This window comes from Mauremys reevesii, linkage group 2 (assembly GCF_016161935.1).
Source record: "Mauremys reevesii isolate NIE-2019 linkage group 2, ASM1616193v1, whole genome shotgun sequence".
NCBI classification, from domain to species: domain Eukaryota; kingdom Metazoa; phylum Chordata; order Testudines; family Geoemydidae; genus Mauremys; species Mauremys reevesii.
In genome coordinates, this window is record NC_052624.1 from 9285486 (window position 1) to 9311163 (window position 25678).

At 39.7% G+C, this 25678-nt stretch overlaps 1 protein-coding gene across 4 annotated transcripts in view; it reads left to right on the forward strand.

The window, feature by feature from the left end:
• SEC22C (SEC22 homolog C, vesicle trafficking protein) overlaps positions 1 to 25678 on the forward strand; it is a 32463-nt gene that overhangs the window by 4246 nt on the left and 2539 nt on the right. Inside the window, exons 2-8 of one of the 4 annotated variants that reach the window (XM_039525514.1) lie at positions 173 to 399; positions 2231 to 2440; positions 4664 to 4827; positions 6987 to 7166; positions 13407 to 13525; positions 14185 to 14250; positions 18382 to 20965. In XM_039525514.1, coding sequence (XP_039381448.1) covers positions 2259 to 2440; positions 4664 to 4827; positions 6987 to 7166; positions 13407 to 13525; positions 14185 to 14250; positions 18382 to 18582 — 912 coding nt within the window. In that variant the 5' untranslated portion in view covers positions 173 to 399; positions 2231 to 2258 and the 3' untranslated portion in view covers positions 18583 to 20965. Of the gene's footprint in view, positions 1 to 143; positions 400 to 2230; positions 2441 to 4663; positions 4828 to 6986; positions 7167 to 13406; positions 13526 to 14184; positions 14251 to 18381; positions 20966 to 25678 lie in introns of those variants that run through there. The other 3 variants (XM_039525513.1, XM_039525515.1, XM_039525516.1) reach the window with 3 other exon arrangements.

Genomic DNA, 25678 nt, shown 5'->3' on the forward strand with positions numbered 1-25678 from the left:
CTAGATGATCCTTACGTCTAGGAACGCTAATATCCTTTGACTAGGAAGGAGTGCTGCAGAAAGGGATCTGGGAGTCATAGTAGATCACAAGCTAAACATGAGTGAACAATGTTTCTTTTCCTTTTCCTTTCTTTTCTTTTCAGTTTCTTTCAGTTCTATGATTCTTCCTTAGCAGGCCACCTAATATCCCATGGGAGCCAATTAAGTGTCAAGCTGTATCTGGTACATTCAAGAAACACAGCAGATATGTCCCTCAAAAATGTACTGTGAGACTTCAGAAGCAAAAATGCTAGAAGACTAAGGTATCAACTTACACACCATCTCAGAAATAGAGAACTCAATGGATCATCTGAAAAAGCTTGCCAGAGAGCTGATCAGCGTACTCCAATATTCTAAGAGGTATGCTTGCCTACTAAAATTAGTTTGCTTCAGGACAGATTCTTTGTACAGTAAAATCACAGTACTGGAAGGGACCTTGAGAGGTCATCTAATCTAGTCCCTGCACTCATGGACTAAGCATATCTAGATGATCCCTGACAGGTGTTTGTCCTACCTGCTCTTAAAAATCTCCAGTGATGGAGATTCCATAACCTCCCTAGACCAGTGGTCCCCAACCTTTTTTGTCTGGTGGGCGCTGGACAACGAGCCACCGAGGACCATGGCCGGTGGACAAGCATCTGCTGAAATGCCGCTGAGAAGCGGCAATGTTAAGAGGCTTCGCCGCTGAAAATCAGCGGCATTTCGGCGATGACGCCTCTTGACGCTGCCGCTTTTCGGGGACATTTCAGTGGATGCCTCTCCGCCGGCCAGTACGCGGTCGCAGATAGATGCCTCAGCAGGTGCCATGGCACTTGTGGGCACCACGTTCAGGACCACTGCTCTAGACAATTCATTCCAGTGCTTAACCACTCTCACAGTTAGGAAGTTTTTCCTAATGTCCAACCTAAACCGCCCTTGCTGCAATTTAAGCCTATTGCTTCTTGTCCTATCCTCAGAGGTTAAGAACAATTTTTCTCTCTCCTCCTTGTAACCACCTTTTATGTACTTGAAAATTGTTATCATGTTCCCTCTCAGTCTTCTCTTCTCCATTCTAAACAACCCCAGTTTTTTCAATCTTCCCTCATAGGTCATGTTTTTTAGACCTTTAATCATTTTTGTTGCTCTTCTCTGGACTTTCTCCAATTTGTCCACATCTTTCCTGAAATGTGGCACCCAGAACTGGACACAATACGCCAGCTGAGGCCTAATCAGCACAGAATAGAGCGGAAGAATTGCTTCTCGTGTCTTGCTTACAGTACTCCTGCTAATACATCCCGGAATGATGTTTGCTTTTTTTACACTGTTGACTCATATTTAGCTTGTGGTCCACTATGATCTCCAAATCCCTTTCCGTAAGAAGAATTAGGGTTGTCCCCTCTTTTGATTTTTTTTATATAATATATAAAAAAGTACTGAAAGTTTTTGGACAAAAACAAGAAATAAGTTTTTTGTCTTTTACATTAGAAATTTAGGACTCGTCTACAACAGTAAGAATATGTCTGCAGTGCAGATTAAAGGGTGATTGCAACATGGGTTTTAAGTTAGCTTGTGTGAGTAATAGCAGCGAAGATGTGACAGCATGGACTCTGGCCAGGGCTAGCAACCCAAGTGTGTATCTAGAATCCCTGGCAGGCCAGTACTGGGGTGGCTAGCCTGTGTCGAAGTTCACACCACCATGGCCTCACTACCACTGTTACCCATGCTAGCTTTAATCTAGCTGGTGTGAGTATGTCTAACTGCACTGCAAACACACCATCATTTGTGGTATAAATGTACCATTCGATGACTGACAGGAGGGCTTGTGGAAATTAGAACTGGTCAGTGTAATTTAGATGTACAAGTGCTATTTTTATCTTTGAATATCTCTTCCAATGTTCCTGAGATTTCTAGAGTAAAAAGCTATCAGGAAGAAATTGGTGAATTCTTTAAGGAAGAGAACATTTTCTGGTCATTATTATACATCAGCAAGAAGCAGAAAAAGGGACAGTTCCAATTTAAAAAAGCAAAAAAAAACCCCAACCCCAAAACAAAAAAAACCCATGCTTTTTAGATCATCTTTAAAAGATGATGGCAGTACAAGAAGTATTGTTGAGAATGAAAGAGTTAAATCTATGCTTTACCACAATACATCCTTGTGTAGTAGGCTATTATGTAAATGGATGCAATCTTAATTTAATACATTTATTTCCAGGTTGTCCTCATGAATACTCTTGTGGAGGATGTCCATGATCCTCTTTGCTTGTGTGGTGAGAGTGAGGGACGGACTTCCGCTTTCAGCCTCCACGGATTTTCATCTCAACCAGGACTTTCTGGAATGCAGGAAGAGACTAAAGGCATTATCCTTAATTCTGGCACAGTATCCTGATCGAGGCACAGCAACAGGACGTGGCTTCAGCATACAGTAAGCCACCACATTCATTTGGTCTTAATTTCACAGAATTGTTTATCCTGCTGGGATTAATTTAACTTCAAGGGTTGGCTATCATGTTTGTTGGTTTTTTTTTTTTCATCCTATAATATAACTGCAACTTGAACATGTGCTACAGGTATAACATGAACTTTCAGTATTATGTGAAAATGAGTGTTTGCATTATCATGTTGTTATATAAACGTTACCACTAATTTCCTCCTGCTATCTTTTTGCTTCCAACCTGCAGCTCTTCTCCCCTCCCTATCCTTCATGTTGGTGTTCCCACTTCTTTATGGGAATGAAACTCTTTCTGTCTTAAGCATTTCTAAAACAGCCATCACTATAACATCTAGACGAGTTTTCTCTAATCTCAAATTCCTCATTCGCAGTCATGTGAGTTGTATTACCTTTAAATTGTACATTTAAAAAGGTAATCTTGTCAAGACAAAAATATTTATAATAAAAATAATCCTACCAGAGTATACTTTTTAAATTAGATTTTAAAATGGTTTTAATAGGCTCTTCAGGTTTTTTTTCCTCACTTAACTTGACCTGCAAGACTACTCAGGGCTGTTGATAATCAAAATTCCCTTCCCATTGAATCATGGGAAGCTACTTTTTTCTTAGGCTTGAGAACCAGCCCAGGTCATTCGTGAATGAAAGTTAGCTTCTGGTAGTTGTTTGGTCTCAATACAGGACAGAACTCAGAAGACGGGAAAGCCCTCTTCATTGTGTCTGACCCATGCGAGCCATCCAGACTGGTGAATGCCCATGTCTGAGAAATAATACTTCAAGGATCCTAGTCTTGACCACATATTACAAAATTCCTTTTCTCTGTTCTGCAGCCCATATGTTGTTCTCTTAGTTTACATAATGATCAATATTTATTTTTTTTCACTACATTTCCTCCATTGGACCAATCTTTGTGTGCCCATCTCCTTTAGGCACTTATGAAAATCCCACTCCATGTGTCTGAATTTTAAACTGCTACCAACGTTCCTGGGTGGGACCTGTGATTATCCAGTATTTTGATTTGCACCTCAGCCATGCAATTCCTACCTAACACAGCAAGAGTGATATGATGAAAATTCACTTTTTTTTTTAAATAGTGCCAGTTGTTTTATGCATGAATGTGGGTGCTTCCTAGGATCAGAAATCACTCCAGTGAACAGGGCCATTTTGCTCAGACTTACAACAATGGATTTTCAGTGGGAGTCTCGCACAACTTCCATAGGTATGTCTGAAAATCCTACTGGTGGCAGAAGAACTGGTGAGACTCCTGCCAATAGGATCCCATAACCCCTCCAGATAAATATGCCATGACACACACAGTGGCAGCAAATAGTTATCTAGCAGTTTAATAAGACCTGAGGAACCACAAAAATTCCCCTGCCAGGAGCAAGAAATGTTGCCTCACAAAACTTAAATTGTAGATTGTTGGGTCTTAAAAATTATGGACAAGAAATTGAGGAACCGGTTTTACAGGAAAATGCTTTCTCGTTTCATGCACAGTGGCTTAGTCTACTATAGGTTTTAGAAAATAACATCTGCTTCCATTGCTAGAAAAAGCATAGCTTTAATTTGTAAGAAAAATATAAATCTCACGTTCTGGATATTTGCAAAAGGGACTATTAATGAATTGTTTAATTTTGTATAATCTAAATTGGTTGGATTTTATTTCTTAAGTGATCAGAGCTCACATCTGAGACTGCACTCCTGGTTAGAGATTGTAAGGGCTGGTTATTGGAGACCTGAACTATAAGTGATTGTATGTATAATAATTTTGGTGGCGTGGAGGGTGGCTATGAATTTAGATTGAATGAATTGAGAAAGGAAAGATTACAGTTTTAATTGCTTTTTCTTCAAAGCCAGTGTAACAAGGCATGAATTTCATGTTATGTTTAATCTTCAGCATTGTCAGGTGATGGTGATAACTTTAGCTCTAGTGCCTTTTATAGAGAAGGTACCATAAACAGGTATGGAGGATAAAGGCTATAAATAAATTGCTGCTGCATACAGAGATTGGTATATTTTTTTAAAATAGAACTACAACTGGGATGAAAACCAGATGGTTTTCTTCAGTACTCTTTCCCAACTAATGCAGCCAAGATATAAATATTTTTAAGAGACCGTACAGTGTAACGTACAGTTGATGTCCAGCATAACTCTAATACCTCTTAATTGTGATTTTTAAAATGGATGTCTTCTTTTCAGTTTTCATTCTTCTGGGGACATCGCTTGCATGGGGATCTGCACCAGCAGTTGCCCAACCGTCATGGCATTTTGTTTCCTGGAGGAGCTCCAATGGAAATTTTCTGCTTCATATGACTCTACGAGCATAAGCTTGGCTACCAGACCCTATGCTTTTCTTGAATTTGGTTTGTAGATTTACTCTCTTACTGTTAGAATCCTTTGTACAGAGCATCATATTTGAAATAATTAAATGAGCAGACAGGTTGGTAATGACAAGGAGCCATGCTAATTCCTGATCGTACAAGGTGGCTTTATGTGGCAGGAGAAGGGTGTACGAAAAATATTTATATAATAATATGAAACTGTACATTGTGATATTTTTTAGGAGTCTTAGTCGTAGACCTGGGCCCTGTTGTGCTAGGTGCTGTACAAACACAGAACAAAAAGACAGTCCCTGCCCCAAAATGTTTACAATCTAAGTATAAGACAAAACTGGGAAAAAGACCGTGTGAGCAGCACAGAAAACAGTGAGATGACGCAGGTCAGCGTGGTAGACAGTTTCACTTTCCACGTAGCTTCGGTTCAGGTAGCACTTTGTGATCATACAGGGTGTCCTCTCACCTGTGATTCCTGACATAAATAAATGGCTTTTTTTTTCACCTACCAACTAGGGCCCCTTGTAAACATCACATCTCTGGAAAAATATGACTAGCTCTGTAGGATTGGTTCCATTAGTGAGATATCTATACTCTGTGAGTGGTAGGGTGGTGAAATGGGTTGATATACTAACGTCCAGTTCTGAACAAGAGATTTCAGATCTTGCTTAGAAGAAAGAGATGCTTAAAGGGAAACTACAGTATGCAGCAGTTCTTGCATTGTGAGCGAATTGTCTGCCAGCCACATTCTAATTTCTTCATAAATCTATGTTGAAATTTGCATTTTGTTGTCTCTCCTGCATTTTGGCTAGGGATTTCTAGCTTATTTTAATCACACATTGGCCATGTACTAAGAAAACAAAATGCAAAAGTTTTGGTTCCTTGCATTTTTCATTTTCAGTATCATGTTTCCCTCCCCTCTTATGCTGTTGCATGATCTTTTATACATTCTTCTAGATCTAAGTTGCACTGAATAAATTGCAAGATCTGAACTATTGCCTTAGTAGTTATTGATCTTTGTAACTGTTTAACTCTTGGGATATTGCAACACTAATATGATCCCGTAGTTGTTGCTTGAAATCCCCCATCCTTGCCTGATGCTTTGCACTCTGGGTCATAAAGCACTCTGTAGTCTTGCTGTTCTGTAGGAGCTGCCATCAACCTAAATGACCATGTTGTAACTTACTGTTTGGATGTATTGCCTTTTAAGTTAAGTTTTTTTTTTTACACTGCACTTAAAAAACAGATTTCTTTATAAATATGCTTCTACACTTAATTTGCTTCATTACTCATGATTATTATAAAAAATAATGTAACAAAACCTTCACCCTTCATAGTATAGAGATAAGCAAGTAAGCTAGGCTAGAGAACAGTTAGCAATATCCGTAATGGGGAGCTCCAACTCTGGAGATGTGGATGATTGTTACTGAGATGCTGCTGTAGGTTGTAGTTTTAGTGCTCTGCACTTGACTCAAACCTGTGGAGAGGGATATTTTTGTATGAGAACGCTGTTATAAAATCTAACTACGGGGGGAGGGATCGCTCAGTGGTTTGAGCATTGGCCTGCTAAACCCAGGGTTGTGAGCTCAATCCTTGAGGGGGCCATTTAGGGATCTGGGGCAAAAATCTGTCTTGGGATTGGTCCTGCTTTGAGGAGGGTGTTGGACTAGATGACCTCCTGAGGTCCCTTCCAACCCTAATATTCTATGAATATTTGTCTGAGTCATTTGTAGCACAAGTCTCAGGAAAATCCCTGTGCATCCTGGTCTGAGAAGTTGTTGCTGTGACTTTGAATAGTAGGTCCCACCTTGCACTGTAAAACTAAAATCCCTGGCACTGTTAAAATACAGTTCAGTTGTGCGGAGTAGATGGGACATTACAGCATTCAAAGCTTCATTGTGATTTATAGACCCTGCTAAACCATGGTTAGGTCATCTCTATGTGCAGAGTAAAGCCGTGTTTTAAGCATATCTGGGATGGTGAGTGTGTGTGTTACAGCATCCAGAAGTGTGATAGATGCTCCACACAACAAATAGAAAGCAAAGTATGTGACCCAAACAGTAAACAATAACATTTTAGAAATGCTACAATTAGGGTTAAAAAAACGGGATAGTAAAAGCCGGGATATCAATTAGCTCATTAACAATCCCAGTGTTTAATTAAAAATATTTCTTGATACCCTCTTATAGATAATATTATTCAGAAAGTGAAATACCATTTCAACTACACAAGTTGCTCTCAAATGAAGAACAGGCTGGAGAAAATTCAGGAAGAGCTGAAGTTCCATCCTCCTGTGCTTCTGAAACTAGAGGATATAGAGGTGATGAACGGGATGATTAATGGGTACACAGAAGTGCACATGGGGTCTGGTAAGTTATTGGCATACAAAGGTTTTTTGGGGGGGTGGGTTATGTCAACAATTCTTCTGATAACTACCTTTTAACCTATGATGAATAGTTAAAAATCCCCGTTGTGTTTTTCTGAAATGAGAAACCCATCTTAACATATATAAACCTCAGACAAATAGTTCCTGTTCAAGGCTAGCTTTTTCATCATGATGAAGAGGACAGAAACCCTTGTGTTATAGCAGATAGATAATGAAACTAATGAAGTACTTATAGTAGTTCATCTTTAACCATAAATCATTTTCTCTATGGAAGTTCGTTATAACTGGAATTACAAATTGCACATTCCCCTGCATTTAAGCAAGTTGAGGCTTTAATTTTCTTTAAGAGAAAGAGCTTCATTATATCATGTGTTCCATAAACAAAGACCCAAAATATATTTCCAGTCTAGAAGATTTATTTTAGAGTAAGGAAGAAAATGATTCAAAGAATAGATATGAGACCGCAGGGTGATGTCTCACTTAAGATTATCCATCTTGAATTGTTTCACAGCATCTCACCTTTCCCTATTCCCCAGTAGCCAGGCAAGATAACAGCTTACATTTAAAGTTGCTATACATAAAAACCAGAATTAGAGCTATTTTACAGTTATGATAAACATCTACATAAATATCATGGAGAGCTTTCACACAGATAACACTGTATAACAAACACTGAAAAACAAATAGCTACATTTTAAAGTATCGTCTTTCCATGCAAAAACTCAGAACACAGCTTGACTTGCCTATTTCAGGGTGAATCTGTACGGCTAACAAAAAAAACCCATTTGTTTTATTTATAAACCAAGCAGATTTGATTGGCAAGTTATATTAGTGATCAATTTTCAGAACCACATGTGAAAGGACAATATCTTATGACCTGCTAGGCTTAGAAATACTCTGAACTAGTACAGATACTTTCTAGACCAGTAAAAAATTCCAAGCTAGACCTGAACAAATGATCAGAACTAAATATTCAGTTCTCATAACTTCAGGATTCTTTATTACTTCCTTCCATTTTCCATCTAGGTTTGTGCCTCTGGCTCTTTTCAGTGGTCAAACCCAGATACTCCTGCATATTGTTTCATCCTTATTGTAAGAACCATTTTCAGCCTCATCTGTCTACCGCTGCTTGACTCAGCCTTTCTGGCTTTTCTCTGTATCTCAGTCTTTCATTTTCTGTCATTAACAGAAGCAGTGACTGAATCCCATTCTGCTGCCTCCAAAATTTGCTTGTTCTAGCTTAGAAGGAAACAGAGGCTTTATCTACACTACAACTATGCTACTCAGGAAACTTGGTTACAACACAAAGCCAAGGGATCTGATTACAGTAAGGTTGAAAGTTATAGTATAGACAGGACCTAATCATGTCCTTGTAAACAGGTAAAAATGTGTACTGTCCAAGGCTTTAGTCTTGTCACAGGGAGGTGGTTAGTTCCTATCTACACTTTGTAGCCATGTTGTGACCAGATCCTCTGACTCCCTATTTCTAATGTAGGAAAGGTGAGTGTAGTCTAGCCATTTACTCCTGATTTACTCTGGCCAGAGGGGAACCCCTTTTGCACCATGCTAAAGAACAATGCTTGAACCCAGTTCTTGCTAGCAAGGTGCATGCATTGTTCCCTTGGTCATTGTCTTACTGGAAAGCTTAACTTCTATCTTGATGGTGTTTATATAGCCGGTGAAGTTCTGGCGTGGTTTATTCTCTTAAATATGGGAATAAGCCGTACCACTGTAAGTGGTACAACTTTTATGAGTGCCTAAGACTTTTTATATAGGAATAAAATTAAAATTTTTGTCTTGGGGTATAAAGATCAATTCCTAGTCAGAAATAAACCAGCCCCACATGATCAGGCATAGCAATCTCCACTCTTTTTCTCCCATGATATTAACCCTTATTGCCTCCTGTATAGAACTTCGAATTTGTAAATTTTCCAATCTAGATTCTTCATCATATTCAAGTCTCAATATGTGGCTTCCATAGTTTCTCACTGGGGACTGGAAGCTGATGACATGCTTACTTCAAGCAGGGAAGAATTACTCTTATATTAGTTATTGACCATTCCTGTTTGGCTCTGACGTGAATCTTGGCAATGTATTTATTTATTTATTTATTTGGCATATGCCGTCCGGTCAAGCCAAGCCACAGCGTTCTTATCAATGATGTTCAAGGCATGAAGACCTCCAGGAAGTTGAGTCATTTTGCAGTCCTCAAAATATGTGTCCTAGTTTGTGGCTGCCCATGTTAACATAGTGGCGTTTCTGTAGCAAGCTGATTTTTACGGGGTGGAGTTGCTAGCCCCACGCCCAACCCTCCTCCTTTACCCTGACTTGGGACAGGCAGATGGCCCCAAAGGACCTCTCTGGTGGAGTTTAACATAGTGGACTGTCTATAAAATGCCACTGAAATTTTGCTGCAGCACAAATTCCATGTCAGTACGAAGCTAGTTCAGAAGGCTCCATTGCCTTCATGATAAATCAAACCCGGGATGACATTGACTGGGGTCCGAGACAAGATAATTATTTGTCACTTTCCCTGCAGCCCACGGAGCTCACCACATGTCCTCTACCGTAAATCCCTCAACGGGCAATGTGAGGACAGACGATCATGTGGTGGATTAAACAAGTCTTTAATTAACAGTGGATGTGGCATATCCTGCAGTGTCATCAGGAGCTTTGCTATGCTTTCCTCTCTGCAGACACTGAGTGAAGCAATATTGCAGAGAACCAGTAACCATGGTAGATGCATCCAACGAAGTGGGTATTCACCCACAAAAGCTCATGCTGCAATACGTCTGTTAGTCTATAACCGGGGTAGGCAACCTATGGCACAAGCGCTGAAGGCAGCACACGAGCTGATTTTCAGTGGCACTCCCACTGCCCGGATCCTGGCTACCGGTCCGGAGGGCTCTGTATTTTAATCTAATTTTAAATGAAGCTTCTTAAACATTTTGAAACCTTATTAACTTTACATACAACAATAGTTTAGTTATATATTATAGACTTCTAGAAAGTGACCTTCTGAAAACATTAAAATGTATTACCGGCACGCAAAACCTTAAATCAGAGTGTGAATAAATGAAGACTCGGCACAGCACTTCTGAAAGGTTGCCGACCCCTGGTCTGTAAGGTGCCACAGGACTCTTTGCTGCTTTTACAGATCCAGACTAACACGGCTACCCCTCTGATACTGACATGGTAGAGGAGTAGATTTAAGTGTGCCTGAAATAATATGCATGGTGGAATTAAGTTGTATGACAATAATCTTTGTGTGAGACAAATCAGCCCATACCTGAACGCAGTACTCTGCCACTGAATAACACAGTGCCACAGCTGAAGAGTGTAATATTTGGGCTTTGGTACCCCATGTCATTCCGGCCAGTTTTCAGAGCAGGTTTGCGTGTTTTGACCTTAGTCGCTGTCTTTATAAAATGGTCATGATATGTGAGAGTTCTGTCCAATGTGACACCTAGATGGACCAGGTTGAATCATGCTTTATTCGCTGACCATTGAGAACTATATTCAGCTCTCTGCCCACTTGTGCGTGATGTAAGTGGAAAACACTCAACACAGTCTTACTTCCACTTGGTATTAGGCGCAGCTGATGACAATCGGTCATAGCCACAATATCTGTGTTTAGAACGCTCTCTTTGGTGTGTGAAGGGGTGTGACGGAGTGCCAAGGCATATGTCATCAGCATGAACAAACTTGGCGACTTGCAATCAAGGGATAGCCAGACGAGGGCGGGAGAATCAATGCTCTTTTTGGGAAAATTGTGGGGGGGAGGAATATGCACTATTGCTTATTTTAGTAAAACTTAATCCATCAAGAGTAATGTACAGTAAAGTGTGTGTGCAGATCATTGAGAAAATAAAACATGCTGGTGCTGCTTATCAGACTAAACACTCTTCAGTGAGTCACTTAGATGTTAAATTTCCTTGCTGTTTTTTATTATGCAAAGTCATATTTAAATGACTGAGATACCTGCACTGTTGATTTCAGTGGACGCTTGTGTACAATAATGTTGCATGATGCTGACATATTGCATAACAAAATTAATGTGGCTGCTGCCACAGCAGTGTCTGAAATAAAAGCAGGTGTATGGGGGCGTGCCAGATGAGTTAATTGCATAGCCATTTATTAGCACTAATTCACACCACTGTATTCAAATAGCATTGAAGCTTGTTGTAAACCCATATTGTCAAGGAAACCTCTGTTATAGGATAAGACTTTTTATTTGGATGAAATTCCTGCGTTAAACTGTTCAGTATCACTGTATTAAACAGCTGCTGCATTCCACTAAAGAGTGAAATGCAGTGATATGCATTTATCCTATAGGGGAGCTCCTGTCCTGGGGAAGTGTAATATTTGTACTGCATTTTGAGACAGCTGGATTAAAGGTGCTATAAAACATACATCATCATAATTTTGCATCCCTATATTGCTATTAGTGTGTATTTTTGAGGTGGAGTAAGATTACTTCTGTTTCTGAGGCCCTTCCAATTAAGGAATTGCTGCCTCTTAACTCCTTGCTCTTGTGTGTTTAAGTCTGATATTAACAAAGTTAATATTTAAACTTATTGTTTGTATAGATTTATATAATGCTTAAATATGTGACTTGGGTATTCTGTATTTTTCATGATTGCAGTTCCGTTCTCTGCTGCTTTATAAATACGTTTCTAGCCCTTATGGGTATATGGAAAACTGTCTATTTTGTTTAGTCTTCCTGAAGCTGCAATGAGCATAAAATGGTGCTCCACATTATCTTCCCTGCTTATAGGCTCTTTGCTACCTTAGCAATGCAAAGATGCTGGAATCCAGCCGCAGCTGCTGAACTGAGACCCTACCTGGTAGAGAGGAATTCTCAGATGGCATAAAAGCTAGTGGAGCTACCTCCTGTGCTGGCTGCCTCTGTCCCCCTCTCCTCCAGGCATGAGTGGCTGGTGAGGGTGCAATGTGGAGCTCCTCTATGCTACACAGTCTGGGGATAACAGCCAGCTACTGGCTATATCTGGGCTGAGGCCAGAACATCATAAGAATGGGGGAGACTTCTTGATGACCCTTCTCTTCTTTCTTGCATCTAGTGGATCTTGGTGTTAGAGAGAATTGGAGCTCAATATCTGAGGTGTGAACTTAGCCAACTCATCTCAGTGCTGGAGTTCCTTCTGAAACCTAAGAGCAGGTTAATGTTGGCAGATAAGGTGCTTAAACCATCGATTTTGGATGTGGGTACCAGCAGTGCAGCTGTTGAGGGTTTGCTGGGATCAGGAACTAAAGCTAGGTCTACACATCACACCACTTTTCGTGAAGCTGTGCAGTGCAGAGTGGACACGGTGTGCTTTTCACTGCAGTGAAAGTCGGGCAGAGGGCAGGCAGTGTGGAAAGACTTCAGCTGCTGCCAGAGCCTTTCACTGCAGGGAGGAAGTACTCTGGAAAGGAGGAGCAGTGGGGAAATGCTGAGCCTTTTCTCTTCTGCTGGAGCCTTTCCCTGCAGTGTGGAAGGGCTCCGCAGCGGGATGCTGCAGTGTAGATGGGAGGCACAGCTTGGGCCAGTAGAGAACATATCTATGCTGCTATAGATACCTGTGCTGGAAGGCCTATACAGGTATGTATAACTACACACCACCAAAAGAATCCTGCAGTGTAGATGCACCCTAAGAGTTAAAGCCCCTTTCCATCCCTATGTGTAAAGTTATCTCTGCCTGCAAGTAGCAGCAAAGAGGAGATACTTCTCCTCTCCAGTGTCAAAAGCTGTAACTGCTTCTTGGGTGCCAGAACTGTAAGCCACCTGCCATGAATTCTGGATGCCAAAACCTCCGGCTTTTCTGCTGACAAGGAAGTGCAGTATCTTCAATACAAAAATCTGTAGCATGCTGGCAATTGAAAATTTAGGTGTGGCATAAAATAAGTGACACTTAATATCCAGATGCATAATGCAAGTGCTAATGGACTAATCTTATCATTCAGTCCATTAAAAATCACTTCAGCTTATTGGTAGCTGCTATAGAATTTCCAGGTGCCCTGAGAACTCAGCAATGCAGTGCAACAGAAACTGTGGGTGCCTTGCCACAAAACTAAAGTCCAACTTGCCAGAGAGTACACAAGGCCTTGAATATACAACCCACAATTCGACTGAATTTGAGTTACCTTATGAAAAAGGAATGAAGTAATTGGAATTAATTTTCAATAGTATCTCTCTCTTTTTTTTTTTTTTTTTTATCTGAAGCCCCTATCTACAGAATGCAACCTGTGACTCCTTTGGGGATTCTGTCCCTTGTTCTCAACATCATGTGCGGGGCATTGAACCTCATTCGAGGAGTTCATCTAGCGGAGTATTCTTTTCAGGTAACCTTTTATTGACTTTTGAGTTGTACTGTGGGGGCAGGGAGGGGAGGATTAGAGTTATACAGGTATCAGATCATCAGTGGCTATTGCACACCATAGCTTTTCAAGTTATGCTTTGTTTATCCGGAGAGCATTATTCACATGAATGAATATACTTCATGCACTCTGATCTGTCAGAGCCTGAATTTTTTGAGCTTCAGGGCATGTTGCAAAATCTTTTTTCCCTGGAGGGAGTGGAGTGATGTAGTTCATTTGAAAAGTGGAGGAGAATCTTACTTTTGACATCCTGGAAGGGTTTTATGTGGACATATTGTCCCACTTTAAAATGTCTGTTTTGATAGTGCATTTTTATACCATTTAGAAAATGTATTGTGGAATCAGCATAAAGTACCTCTTTTAAAAAAAAAAAAAGTCTAAATCATTTAGTGTTTCGCAGTTTTTATTTTGTGGCATAAATTGATCCATACATCTCAATTTCTGGTATTTTGTTCAATGAAATTTTGTTTGATTTAACTTCAGTCTGACTTTGTATTCTGCAATTATGATATTCTCATTCTACTGTGGTACTAAGTACTTCTATAAAATGTCAAGCAGCACTTTGCATCAACTAAAACTCAGTAACTCTTAAAAAATTCTTCTTTGTTATCTTCCCCAAACAGGAAGACTACGAGGGAATTGGAAATGTAATAGCATTTCTCCTTTCTTTTCTAGCCTGCATTTTTCAGGTATGATCAATTTAGCTATTGTGCTCTGGCACTCTTCCTACATTTTTCATCTACTGCGCTGCATCTAACAAACATTTGTTGAGTACGATCAATGAGCAGAATAGGAGACTCAGAAGCACATTGGCTGTTCACTGGGTGAAATTCTGCGTTTGGATGCATACATGACACAAGAGCAAAAATTGGCCATTGGGTAGATTCAGTTTACAAATGGAGCCTTCACACTTCTAACCCATTATGCACCTATTGACAAATCGCTCCTCTCAACCCCTCAGCTGTAGGTTTATCTATCCTCTTCATTGTACAGATATCTCAAGAACTATTCTGGTTTAAAGTAGCCCCAACACAAACCACTAATTAAATGAAAACTCCCCAAAACAGCAATAGATATGCTTTGTGCTATTCCAGCATTGTAGCGTTTTCTTTAAACCGCTTGAAAAAGCGAGGTCATACAAACTTCAAAAGCCTTGAGCCATAGTTTTAATTATATTAACTAGTTTTAAAACTCTTTCACACTTAAAGATTCTCTTTAGAAAACGTTTAAGATACTATAGCACAGTCCTTGTTTTTTCCATTGTTTCGTTGCCATAATGTATAGTGAATCACCAAAATTGTTTGTGAATCTGAGACAAATCCAGGGCCTGCTAAGTTTTATTCTAACTCTGCCATTGACTCAGTGCAGCCTTGAATAAATCTCATAACTTCTCAGCCTTCGTCTTTCTATCTGTAAAATGACAATTATGCACTGTAGCAGGGCCCTGTTGGCTCCTGCCCCTGTTGTGTTGACAGTCACTCAGAGTCCCTGGACTTCAATAACCACTGGTGCCGTTTATTTACAGGTTGTGCTCCCACCATCTTTTCATCATACACCGCTTGGGTTGTAGTGTCAGCACCCAGGAGGGAAGAGCTATTGCTCTGCTTCCACTCCCTTGCTCCTCCTCTTGGCTTCCTTCATCCCAGCCTTTTATATAGCCCCAGGATAATTGGGTGGGCAGCTGTCTCCCAGTTAGTTGCAGGTTTTCTCTAGCCAGCTCCAGTTTACTTCCCTTAATGGGGGCTGGTATGACAGAGGGCTGAGCCAGCAGTTCTTGCCCAACACCCTGCCACATGCACATCTGTTTACAAAATAGCTTTTATGTCACCCAGCTGTGTATTTGACCATTGTTCTTGCATTCAGAATCTCCTCTCTCTTTTTGCCAATAAACAATCATGAGGTCATATATGAAGATCCTTTTGCATTGCAGTCATGTTGGATATTGCAACGGACTCCTAGTCAGTAGGTAAAAGGAATTGCTAATGTTAATGGTGTAACTTACACTGATCTGGCATTTGATGGAGTGCAAAAATATGTTACTGCAATTTAATACTACCTGTGGACCAATTTTGGCATAAACAGGCACAACTCACACAAAGATTTGTAACTTACTTTCTACACATCACTGCTGAACTTGGCTTAGAGACAAATCTCTGTGGGAGTTGGTCCTGTTTCCAGGCTGTTTTATCATGAGCTTGGCCCAATATCCAATCTACTTCTTTAATAGCATGTGCAGCCCTCATCTCCTCATTCTTTTAAGGTAGCTACCAGATAATTATTTCTTCTTGCATTATTTCAAATGGTAACCAAAACCGCCTTCTCTTCTCTGAGAGCTTTGCAAGAATTTGAGGAATCTTTTGTGCGGTATAGTGGAAGAACAAGCATTCATGTGTGGCATTTCTTAGAGCTTTGGCATATTCATTTTCTAAATTACGTTCTTGATTTTCTGATTCACATGGACACAATGGATGAATGCTCGTGTCTAAACAAGCCAACGTACAAATGAAACAGCACTCATCCTGATTTCAGGGTCATGTGGTGCTTGAATTGAGGTCAATTATTTGAGGAACTTGGACTTTGCATAACTGGGTAAATGGATTGAAAATGGGCAAAACTACATGCTCCAATTTATTTAAAAATAAGTCTTGAAATTTTAAACTGTATCATCTGGTTTGGCTGGACCACCGTTTTAGGGGGTGGAAAAATCAACATTGCTATTTAGTCTCGTCTTTGGAAACTAACCTTCCTTGCTAAAATAGAGAAATTCTAGACTATAACAAATTAACATTTAAACTATTAAATGCTTTAAAAACCTTGCTGTTTGTCCAGCTCACCCTTTCTTCAAATGAGGAGTTACTTTGGACACGCTCTCAAATCTACAGTGGAAAGAGCCAATATATTTATTGTGTATAAAATGCCACGTTGGTTTCTGCATAATCTAAGGTTTAATCGGAAGACCAAGTTGTGTTCTGTCACTACAGCCACTCAATTCCACTGATTTAAGTGAAGTAGCACGAATATGAGGGCAGAATTTGACCCTTGTTAAATAGTAATTACAGGCTTGATACAGTGCATCTTTGCTGTAAAGTGCCAAATGCAGCTCTGTGATAAATGAGTCTTGGCACAGAGATGACTGGTTTCCAAGAGGGGTGAAGTATTATTTCTTCCAGGAGCTGAGGTCTTGGATTTAGGCTAATGCATCATTGCCCTTTAAAAACCTCAAAGTTTTTATAATTGGCATAAAGATCAAGTTCTAAGTGTGAATAAAACTCCAGACCTCTTTCAAAGAACACCTTGCAAAAATGTAAATTAGTAAAGTATCACTTTCAGTATTTGTGTGGTGATTGATATGCTAGAAATATTTAGAAAACTATTTGCCATGTTAGGTTACCCTAGGTTGATAATGAAATGTACCTTTAATATCTGATTTGTGTTTTGTCCAATCACAGAATTTCAGGAACTTAGTATTCTGGGCTTAGTCCTTTATTGTACCACATGGCTTCTAGCTTGGCTTGATTCTCTGACTGTGATTGACGTTTATTGCCCTTTAAATTCATTGGATTTTTCTGCCAAAATAAGGTGGGAGGCAGTTAAAGTGAAACAACTCCTCGCTCTGGTACACGTGTAACCCATTTTTACTGTGGTTCTCTGTCTACTCTAACGGCTGGACCACTTAGAGGTTTGGATCTGCTGCTGGCTTTGAGAAAACAGGGCCTGGGTCTCTTAACTCAGGAAGTAGAGTCTGATGCTTATAGATCCAGAGATCCTACCCTTGGTCCTGACTGCTGGTGACCCACCCCAGGGTGATACATATACATACAATAAGAGAAGTAATCATGTAGCTTATACTATTTTTTGTGCCGTATTTCATAGTAGAAACTTCGTATTTTTTGTGGAGACGTGATCTGCTCCATAACTTGATGCCAGTCAGTTTCACCGTTTTACATAGAGTAGCTCGCTCTTGACTTTCCTAACTTCTCACCTGAGAGTGGAAAATGCTAATCAACATCGTGTTTTGGGCTCTTTGCCCTCTTAAATTATGGCAGAACAGCGCCATGAAGTGACCCTGCATAATCATACTCGGTGCAAAGTGCTGTGTATTTAGCAATCCCACTTGTCACCAGCAAGGTTTGAACCCAGGACCTCCAGCAGACTAAAGCGTGAGTCTTGACTGCTTGAGCTAAACAAGAAACTCCTCTAGCTGGCACACGTAATAGGCTCTTACCCTGTTATGTGGACCAACCACTATAGGAGGACACTTAAAATATACTGAACCAGTGGACTGAACCTGCACTGGGAATTTTTTGGTTTGTTTTGTTTAAATCTTGCTCTGAGTCTCTTGTTAGAAACTATATATCCTGTAATATTAAAGTGAATTCTGGGATAAAATCACTGTTAATTTAGCCCTTTATTTATGCCCAGAATAGGTACAGCAGCAGTGAGTATAGGTTTGCCTCGTATCTCCCTGCCGTTGAGGTTCAGCCTTAACCTACAAGGCTCACATCTGAGTCTTAGAACGTAGTTTAGCTTTCATACTTGTTTAATTCTTGCTAATCCTTTCTAGACTATCAACAAGGGTGCCAATTGTGCTGGCGGGTTTCTTTTGTTGTGGATACGATACCTGTTCAGTAGGATCTGGATTGAGGCCACCGATTCACTTCTGTTGGATGGATGGTCTTATAATAGATAAGACTTGAAAAGAGCTTTAAGCTTGTTGTGTGCATCCCTAAATCATAGGTGCCAGTAATTGTAAACTGTGATCCTTGTCTGTATATATTCAGTTTGATGTTGCTAACGTTGTTTCTCTGGTGCTATTCCAGTGTTATTTGTACTTGTTCCACGGTTCATCAAGGAAGATGAAGGCGTTTGTATTGTTTTTCTCCATTTGTCTATGCAACATTTACTTGTATGGATTAAGGAACATCTGGCAAATACTCTTTCACATAGGAGTGGCTTCTCTTTCTTCATATCAGATACTGACAAGGCAACTGGTGGAGACACAGCCTGATTTTGGAGTATGAAAACACACGTGGGATTCATCACTCATATTTTAAAAACTCTTGTATTTACTTACACTGGCCAAAAATACTGTGGGGAATATTTAAAAAATGCACAACAGCGGTTATCACGAGGGAGAGATCTTGAAACGAAACAACTCTAAATAAACTGTGCTCTTATAATTAGTGTCAAATAGACCTGCAGGGGATTAGTGGTAGGTCAACTGTGCATTGCAGACCATTTGCAAGCATTTGTAATGGAGGTTCTCACTGCCGTTGAGACTCTTCAGTATTCAATCTTTTCAGTGTACTCCTTGACTAACACCAAACAGTCAATCTCTCTTCATTTGTCTCATTTGCTTTGCCACAGTTCACTATTTCACTGTGTTGCCCTGGGAGTTTGACAGAAAACATTGAAATTGTACGTTAAAAACAAGATTATTATCCCCAATTTGAATCAGTGCTTAGTACTTTCATCTATAGATCTCAAGTTGCTTGACAGATGTAAGCTAAGGAGGCGTTTGCCATAATTAGTCCTTAATTGGTGGGGAAAAATGCTTTTAGTAGGATTACCCTGAAGATCCTACTAAGGTTAAATAGAATTATAGGGGTCTGAAGAAAAGAAAAGGGCAGGGTCCCTTTTAAAAACCATAAAGGATGTAAAATGTCTCTTGAGTAAACTGTACATCTTAATTGTTGGTAGGGTGTGAGCTCATTGGGAAATTATCAGTAAGTTTGAAGCTGCATAAACCAAACCAAGAAAACACACAACTGACCTTTCAGTCCAAGTGGCCTTTATTTCCTTGTTGAAGGTCACATTGTTTGAAAGGGTAATAATATGTTTGGCTTATACAGATAAATAAGGTTGGAAGATGTATTTTGTGACAACCCAATAAGTTTTTTCCACCTTTCAAAAGATACATTATTAGCGATTAGAAATTCATTCCTCATCCTGGAAAGCAAGAGCAGGTTCTCTTTATTTTACATTTAAGCTTTCATGCGAAGGTTAATTTATGAGCATGCACTTTTGAATATAGTCATTAGGAGCTGAATTTGTCCACCTCTGCTGCAGTGTCTATTCTGGTATTTAATGTGCTGAAGTATATACTGACATTTAAAATGTATATGAACACCTTTTTTGATACTTTTTTGGTAAGTTGTTTCTGTATAAGAGTGTCTAATATTTTGATGCAGCTGTCTTTTGGAGGGTTAGTGGAGAATCATGAAACTGAGAAATTACAGGAAGCTTGTAGGTGTAATATTGTGGAGGTACCTTCTTAATTTTTTCTCACTTAACCATTTTATGGTCGCCCCATGTATTATGTAGAATTTCATCCCCTTGCTGAGGAATTGTTTTTTCACTTAATGTCTCTACCTTTCATGGTTGCAAAGAGATTAAATTGATGGAGAGGTTCCTTCCTGGCTCTGTAGGCAGCTTAAATGTTACTCAGTATTATCTATTTCACTACTGACTATTATAGCAGGAACATCCAGCTAATATTTTAAACCACAGTCCCACACATTGTGTGCTAAAAGCCCTAACAACTGACTGTCCAGCTGCCGAAACCTCCAGCTTCCTCTGACAACTTGTGCAATGAAACTCTATGCAGGCAATGCATAAATCCATACATAAAGACTTAAGTGATTGGATATTGCATTGATGTCTGCTGTTCTCAATAGTACAGCCTTTACTGTACCTAGCTACAGTGAAATAGAAGAATCATTTGCTGTGTTTTTGGGACATGGAAAGGCACTGTGTTGTAAAGGAAACTGAGCTGAAATTCCAGGGGTAAATAAACTTTAAAAAGGGAAAAATAGATAAGAAGGAAAGGGATAAAATGAAACATCAGAAACAGTGGTGGGGAGAAACCTAGAGACCAGTGGAAACTTTAGCTTGATGGGAGATAGTAAATTGGATGTGAAATTGCAAGATGATATGACAGCCAAAAAGGCCCTATAATTGTAGGCTGCATGGGCCATGTCTCAGAGCAGGGAAGGATCATAATCCTTCATACAGCTTGGATGCAAGCATTCATGGAATTATTTCATTCAGTTCCAGATATCCGTACCAAAGACAGACACTGAAGGGAGTCCACAGAGGACTGTCCAGGTATTGATATTTGAAGAGAAAAGGGAAAGTCACTGCTTAGCATAGTAACGAAAGGGGTCGACCTTTCTTGATGTTTGTCCTTCAGATATTGGGTCAGATGAGAAAGAAGTTGGGGCACAAGGAGGCATAACTAAGGGTAATAGAATGAAACTGAGGAAAGGGAACATTTAGGTTGACTTTAGCAAAGCTTTTGATATGGACTCCCACAGTATTCTTGCCAGCAAGTTAAAGAAGTATGGGCTGGATGAGTGGACTATAAGGTGGATAGAAAGCTGGCTAGATCGTCGGGCTCAATGGGTAGTGATCAATGGCTCCATGTCTAGTTGGCAGCTGGTATCAAGTGGAGTGCCCCAAGGGTCAGTGCTGGGGCCAGTTTTGTTCAATATCTTCATTAATGATCTGGAGGATGGCGTGGACTGCACCCTCAGCAAGTTTTCAGATGACACTAAACTGGGAGGAGTGGTAGATACGCTGGAGGGTAGGGATAGGATACAGAGGGACCTTGACAAACTAGAGGATTGGGCCGAAAGAAATCTGATGAAGTTCAACAAGGACAAGTGTAGAGTCCTGCACTTAGGAAGGAAGAATCCCATGCACTGCTACAGAGTAGGGACCGAATGGCTAGGCAGCAGTTCTGCAGAAAAGGACTTAGGGGTTACAGTGGACGAGAAGCTGGATATGAGTCAACAGTGTGCCCTTGTTGCCAAGAAGGCTAACGGCATTTTGGGCCGTATACATAGGGGCATTGCTAGCAGATCAAGGGACGTGATCATTCCCCTCTAGTTGCCATTGGTGAGGCCTCATCTGGAGTACTGTGTCCAATTTTGGGCCCCACACTACAAGAAGGATGTGGGAAAATTGGAAAGAGTCCAGCAGAGAGCAACAAAAATGATTAGGGGGCTGGAGCACATGACTTATGAGGAGAGGCTGAGAGAACTAGGATTGTTTAGTCTGCAGAAGAGAAGAATGAGGGGGGATTTGATAGCTGCTTTCAGTTACCTGAAAGGGGGTTCCAAAGAGAATGGATCTAGACTGTTCTCAGTGGAAGCAGGTGACAGAACAAGGAGTAATGGTCTCAAGTTGCAATGGGGGAGGTTTAAGTTGGATATTAGGAAAAGCTTTTTCACTAGGAGGATGGTGAAGTACTGGAATGGGTTACCTAGGGAGGTGAATCTCCTTCCTTAGAGGTTTTTAAGATCAGGCTTGACAAAGCCCTGGCTGGGATGATTTAGTTGGGAGTTGGTCCTGCTTTGAGCAGGGGGTTGGACAGATGACCACCTGAGGTCCCTTCCAACCCTGATATTCTATAAAAACTGCTTGATACTAAGATCTACTAAACTGTGTGGAATAGGCTAAGGCAGCAGTTCCCAGACTTCATCATTAACATAATATTTGCTTACAAATTTGATGTTTGAAGTACCACTTTCAATTTTTTTCTTTTTTCTTTTAGGATTTAATTGGTTTTTAATATTTCTGAACTCATGAATGCCCAAGGAAGCCTAAAATTATAATCTCCTTTTTAAACATTTCAAGTTTTTTATCAGTGAATCAAAAAGCACAATGAAACAGCAATTGGTGTCTTTTTTTGTATTACTCAAATGACAAGGGACAATTAAATGTCAAGTGACATGTTGTCGTAGCTCTATATGCCGCTAAGCTATATCAAGGCCTGACTTTTTAATATATCAATTCAAAGTTCCTCCTCATTCTTATCTGGACTATTGTTGAACATGGGCCAAAGTTCTTTACTTACATTTTGACAATATTTAAAATAAGAGCTAATCAAAATGTTTTGCATTTTCTGATAAAAATATAAAAGTACCATTAATGAGAAGGGTGTTCTTGCTTCGCAGATCATGGTTGCTTTGTGTCAGGTAAGACTTTGCTGAGCTTCAGCTGAAGGTCTGGTCCTGCAGACCTAAATTTCATCTTGCACTTCTTTTTTTAATGGTGATCAGGGCAGAAATCCAGATCTGTCAGGGAAACCGTTCTTAACATTCAGCCCAGTAGCACTTGTAACATGTTCTGTTCATATGAACGGAGGTCTTATTGGAAAATAAGCCACAAAGATGACTAAGAGTAAACTTGTTTTTTAATAATCTGTTTTCTAAATTTCCATACTAGGCTCTGCCTTGCTGAGGTTATGGGACATGGTGCGTATACCTCTGGCTAGTGATCTAGGCACTCTTAACCAGGTGGCAGCGCATTGACTTAAATAGGGAAGGCTGTTTCTGCTAGGCAAAGGGGTAGGAGGTTTACTTTGTACATGGACAAACCATTATGGGGAGTAACCTTAATGACAGGATCTGATTTCTATGTCTCTCATGCACCCTGATCCTGGTAGTGTTGTACTTGTCTCCACTAAACGTATTTGAATAAAGCTAGTCTTGCATAGACTTGGGCATCTAGAACACTTAGGTACATCAACACTACTGTCTGGAGCTGTGAATTCCAGCGCAGGGAGGACATACCCGCAGTAGCTCTCATTCAGCTGGCATGCATAGCCCCGGTGTTACAAGTGATGGGAGGGCTAGCTGCCTTGAGTACATCCCGTCCGAGACGCTGAGTTTAAGGATAATGAAATGAATCACTGGATTTGCCTACTGGAAGGATCATCCAACCCCAGAATCTTTAGGAAAGCAATACAACAAAATCTCTCAATACAACGTCTGCCTGTCCCATTGGATCCTATGTCTGATGCATGGACAAACACCTGGTAGAGATTTGTTACAAAGGAAGCAGGATTGGCAGGGAACCATTCACAGAGAGATTTGGTTCTATAATGTGGGTAAACCTGCCTAGAAAATCCATGTTAGGGAACATACATTTAGCAATGTACGTCCATTAATATCTGAACACTTCTTCCAGCTTGGGTTGTGATTCAGAGACCAAGGAGAGGTCAAGTTAAGCACTGACTGTCCTACTTTTTTTTTTTCCTGTAAATGTTTACACTGGCTTCTTGGTATGTTAATTCTGTGCACAGAGTGTATATAATATGTTTAAACTTTCTTTTGCTAAAACAGGAAAAGAGAGAAGTTTACATTTATGAGTCCTTCAGGATTTAATAAAATGAGCGTTTTACTGTTTGAGAACAGAAAATCTGGATCAGAACACTAGGATTGTGCTTGTATTGAATCAAATCTTTTTAAAAGGAATCAAATTTTTTGTCAGAACCTTAGACCATTTAAAATAGTTTGTTTATCCACTTAATTCTCACTTCCAATTTTCACCTTAAGTCCCTTAGAAACTCTGTTCATTTAGAAATACAACACAAGAAAATAGGCCAAGAGTAAACCTTCCTTACAGTTAAAATATTGAGAGTGATTTGCCAATTTATGAAATATTGACCCATTCTCCCCTGCCTTTTTTAACCAAAGATCTGTTAAGGTTTCTTGAAAGGCTGGCTGGTATCTTTAAAAAAAACAAAAAAAAAAAAACTTTTGCACTGCATTAACAATTGAACCTGTGTATATGTATGTAAAGTCATTTTTTTGCACGTGTGTGTATATATGTACATATCTAATATGATTAGAGTAAACAATAAATGACTTTTTATAATGGCTGTGTTCATTTATATCTTCAGAAATTAGTGAAACACATCAAACAGGATAAACAAGCTTTTAATCAATGTTGCATCATAAAATATAAATATACATACCAAACTCTTGACATACATACTGAAGGCTGGAAAATATATCTTGAGAATAACTTGGAGAGAAGTTGAGCTTATTTAACAAATACATTTTAAATCCAATCTGGTTCAAATGTTGCCCTGACACTTGCTGGGCAATCTGTGTGGGCTCTGTTTTTCAGAGAGAGAAATGTCTGCATGTAGTCATGATGGGCTGCTTCAGGGATATGTTACACCCTCTAAAAGGTGCCCTTCAAAGTGATGGATGCTCATCCCTGGGGCTGTTTAAAATTGGACTGCACGAAGCACTAACAAGATCTATCTGATCTTGCGACCTATTCTGTTATTTAGGACCCAAAGCAACTAATTGGAACTGCATCTGTGGTGCAGAGCAGCAGCCAATCTTTAGCTAAGGTCACATCAAAATAAGTTTTTTTGTTTTTTAAAGACAATGGAATTGTTAAATTCCGCACAAAGGAGACCTTTTTTTGTCTCATTAGAAAGATGTGCCCATAATTTAGTACACTGAATTTCATTTTTTAAGACAAGTCAGACTCCTTTTAGATCACTTGGTGACTGTGTAAGGGAGTTGGGGTGATTTAATTTGAGCCATAAGTGTAACTTGAATTTTCTTACACTCTCCTGTTAGCTTTTTATCCTACACTCCTCTCTTCCATCTCCTTAGCAAGAACCTTATATCAACCTAGGTTTCCTTAGAAGCAGTGATCCAAAGTTGATAGGTCTAAGTTACTGAGTCCTGTGCCCATTTTCCAATGTGTAAATATAAGGTGTTTTCTAAATTCAAGGCCTTGCCTTCGCTAGGAGAAAAGGTGTGTTTAACCTTTTAAAAGCCTAGTGTAGACAAGGAAAGTTGTAGTTTTAACAACTCTTAGCTGGTCAAGGTAAACCCTAGGCTCCCTGATAGCGTTTTTTGTGGTCAGCTAACAATTTTTGTTAAAATACAACTGCCTTTTCTACTCTAGGTTGTTAATGCATGTTAAAAATCGGCCCTTTTCCTAGTGTAAACATGACCCAAGTTGATGTGGGAAACCATGTGGGTGACTGGGCAACAAAATGGCAGATGAAATTCAGTGTGGATAAATACAAAGTAATACATGTTGGAAAACATAATCCCAACTATATATATAAAAAGATGGGGTCTAAATTAGCTGTTACCACTCGAGAGAGATTTTGGAGTCATTGTCGATAGTTCACTGAAAATATCCACTCAGTACGCAGCAACAATAAAAAAAAAAAAAAAAAACCAAACAAGGTTGGGAATCATTAGGCAAGGGATAGAAAAGACAGAAAATATCATATTGCCTCTATATAAATCCATGGTACTCCCACATCTTGAATATTGAGTGCAGATCTGGTCT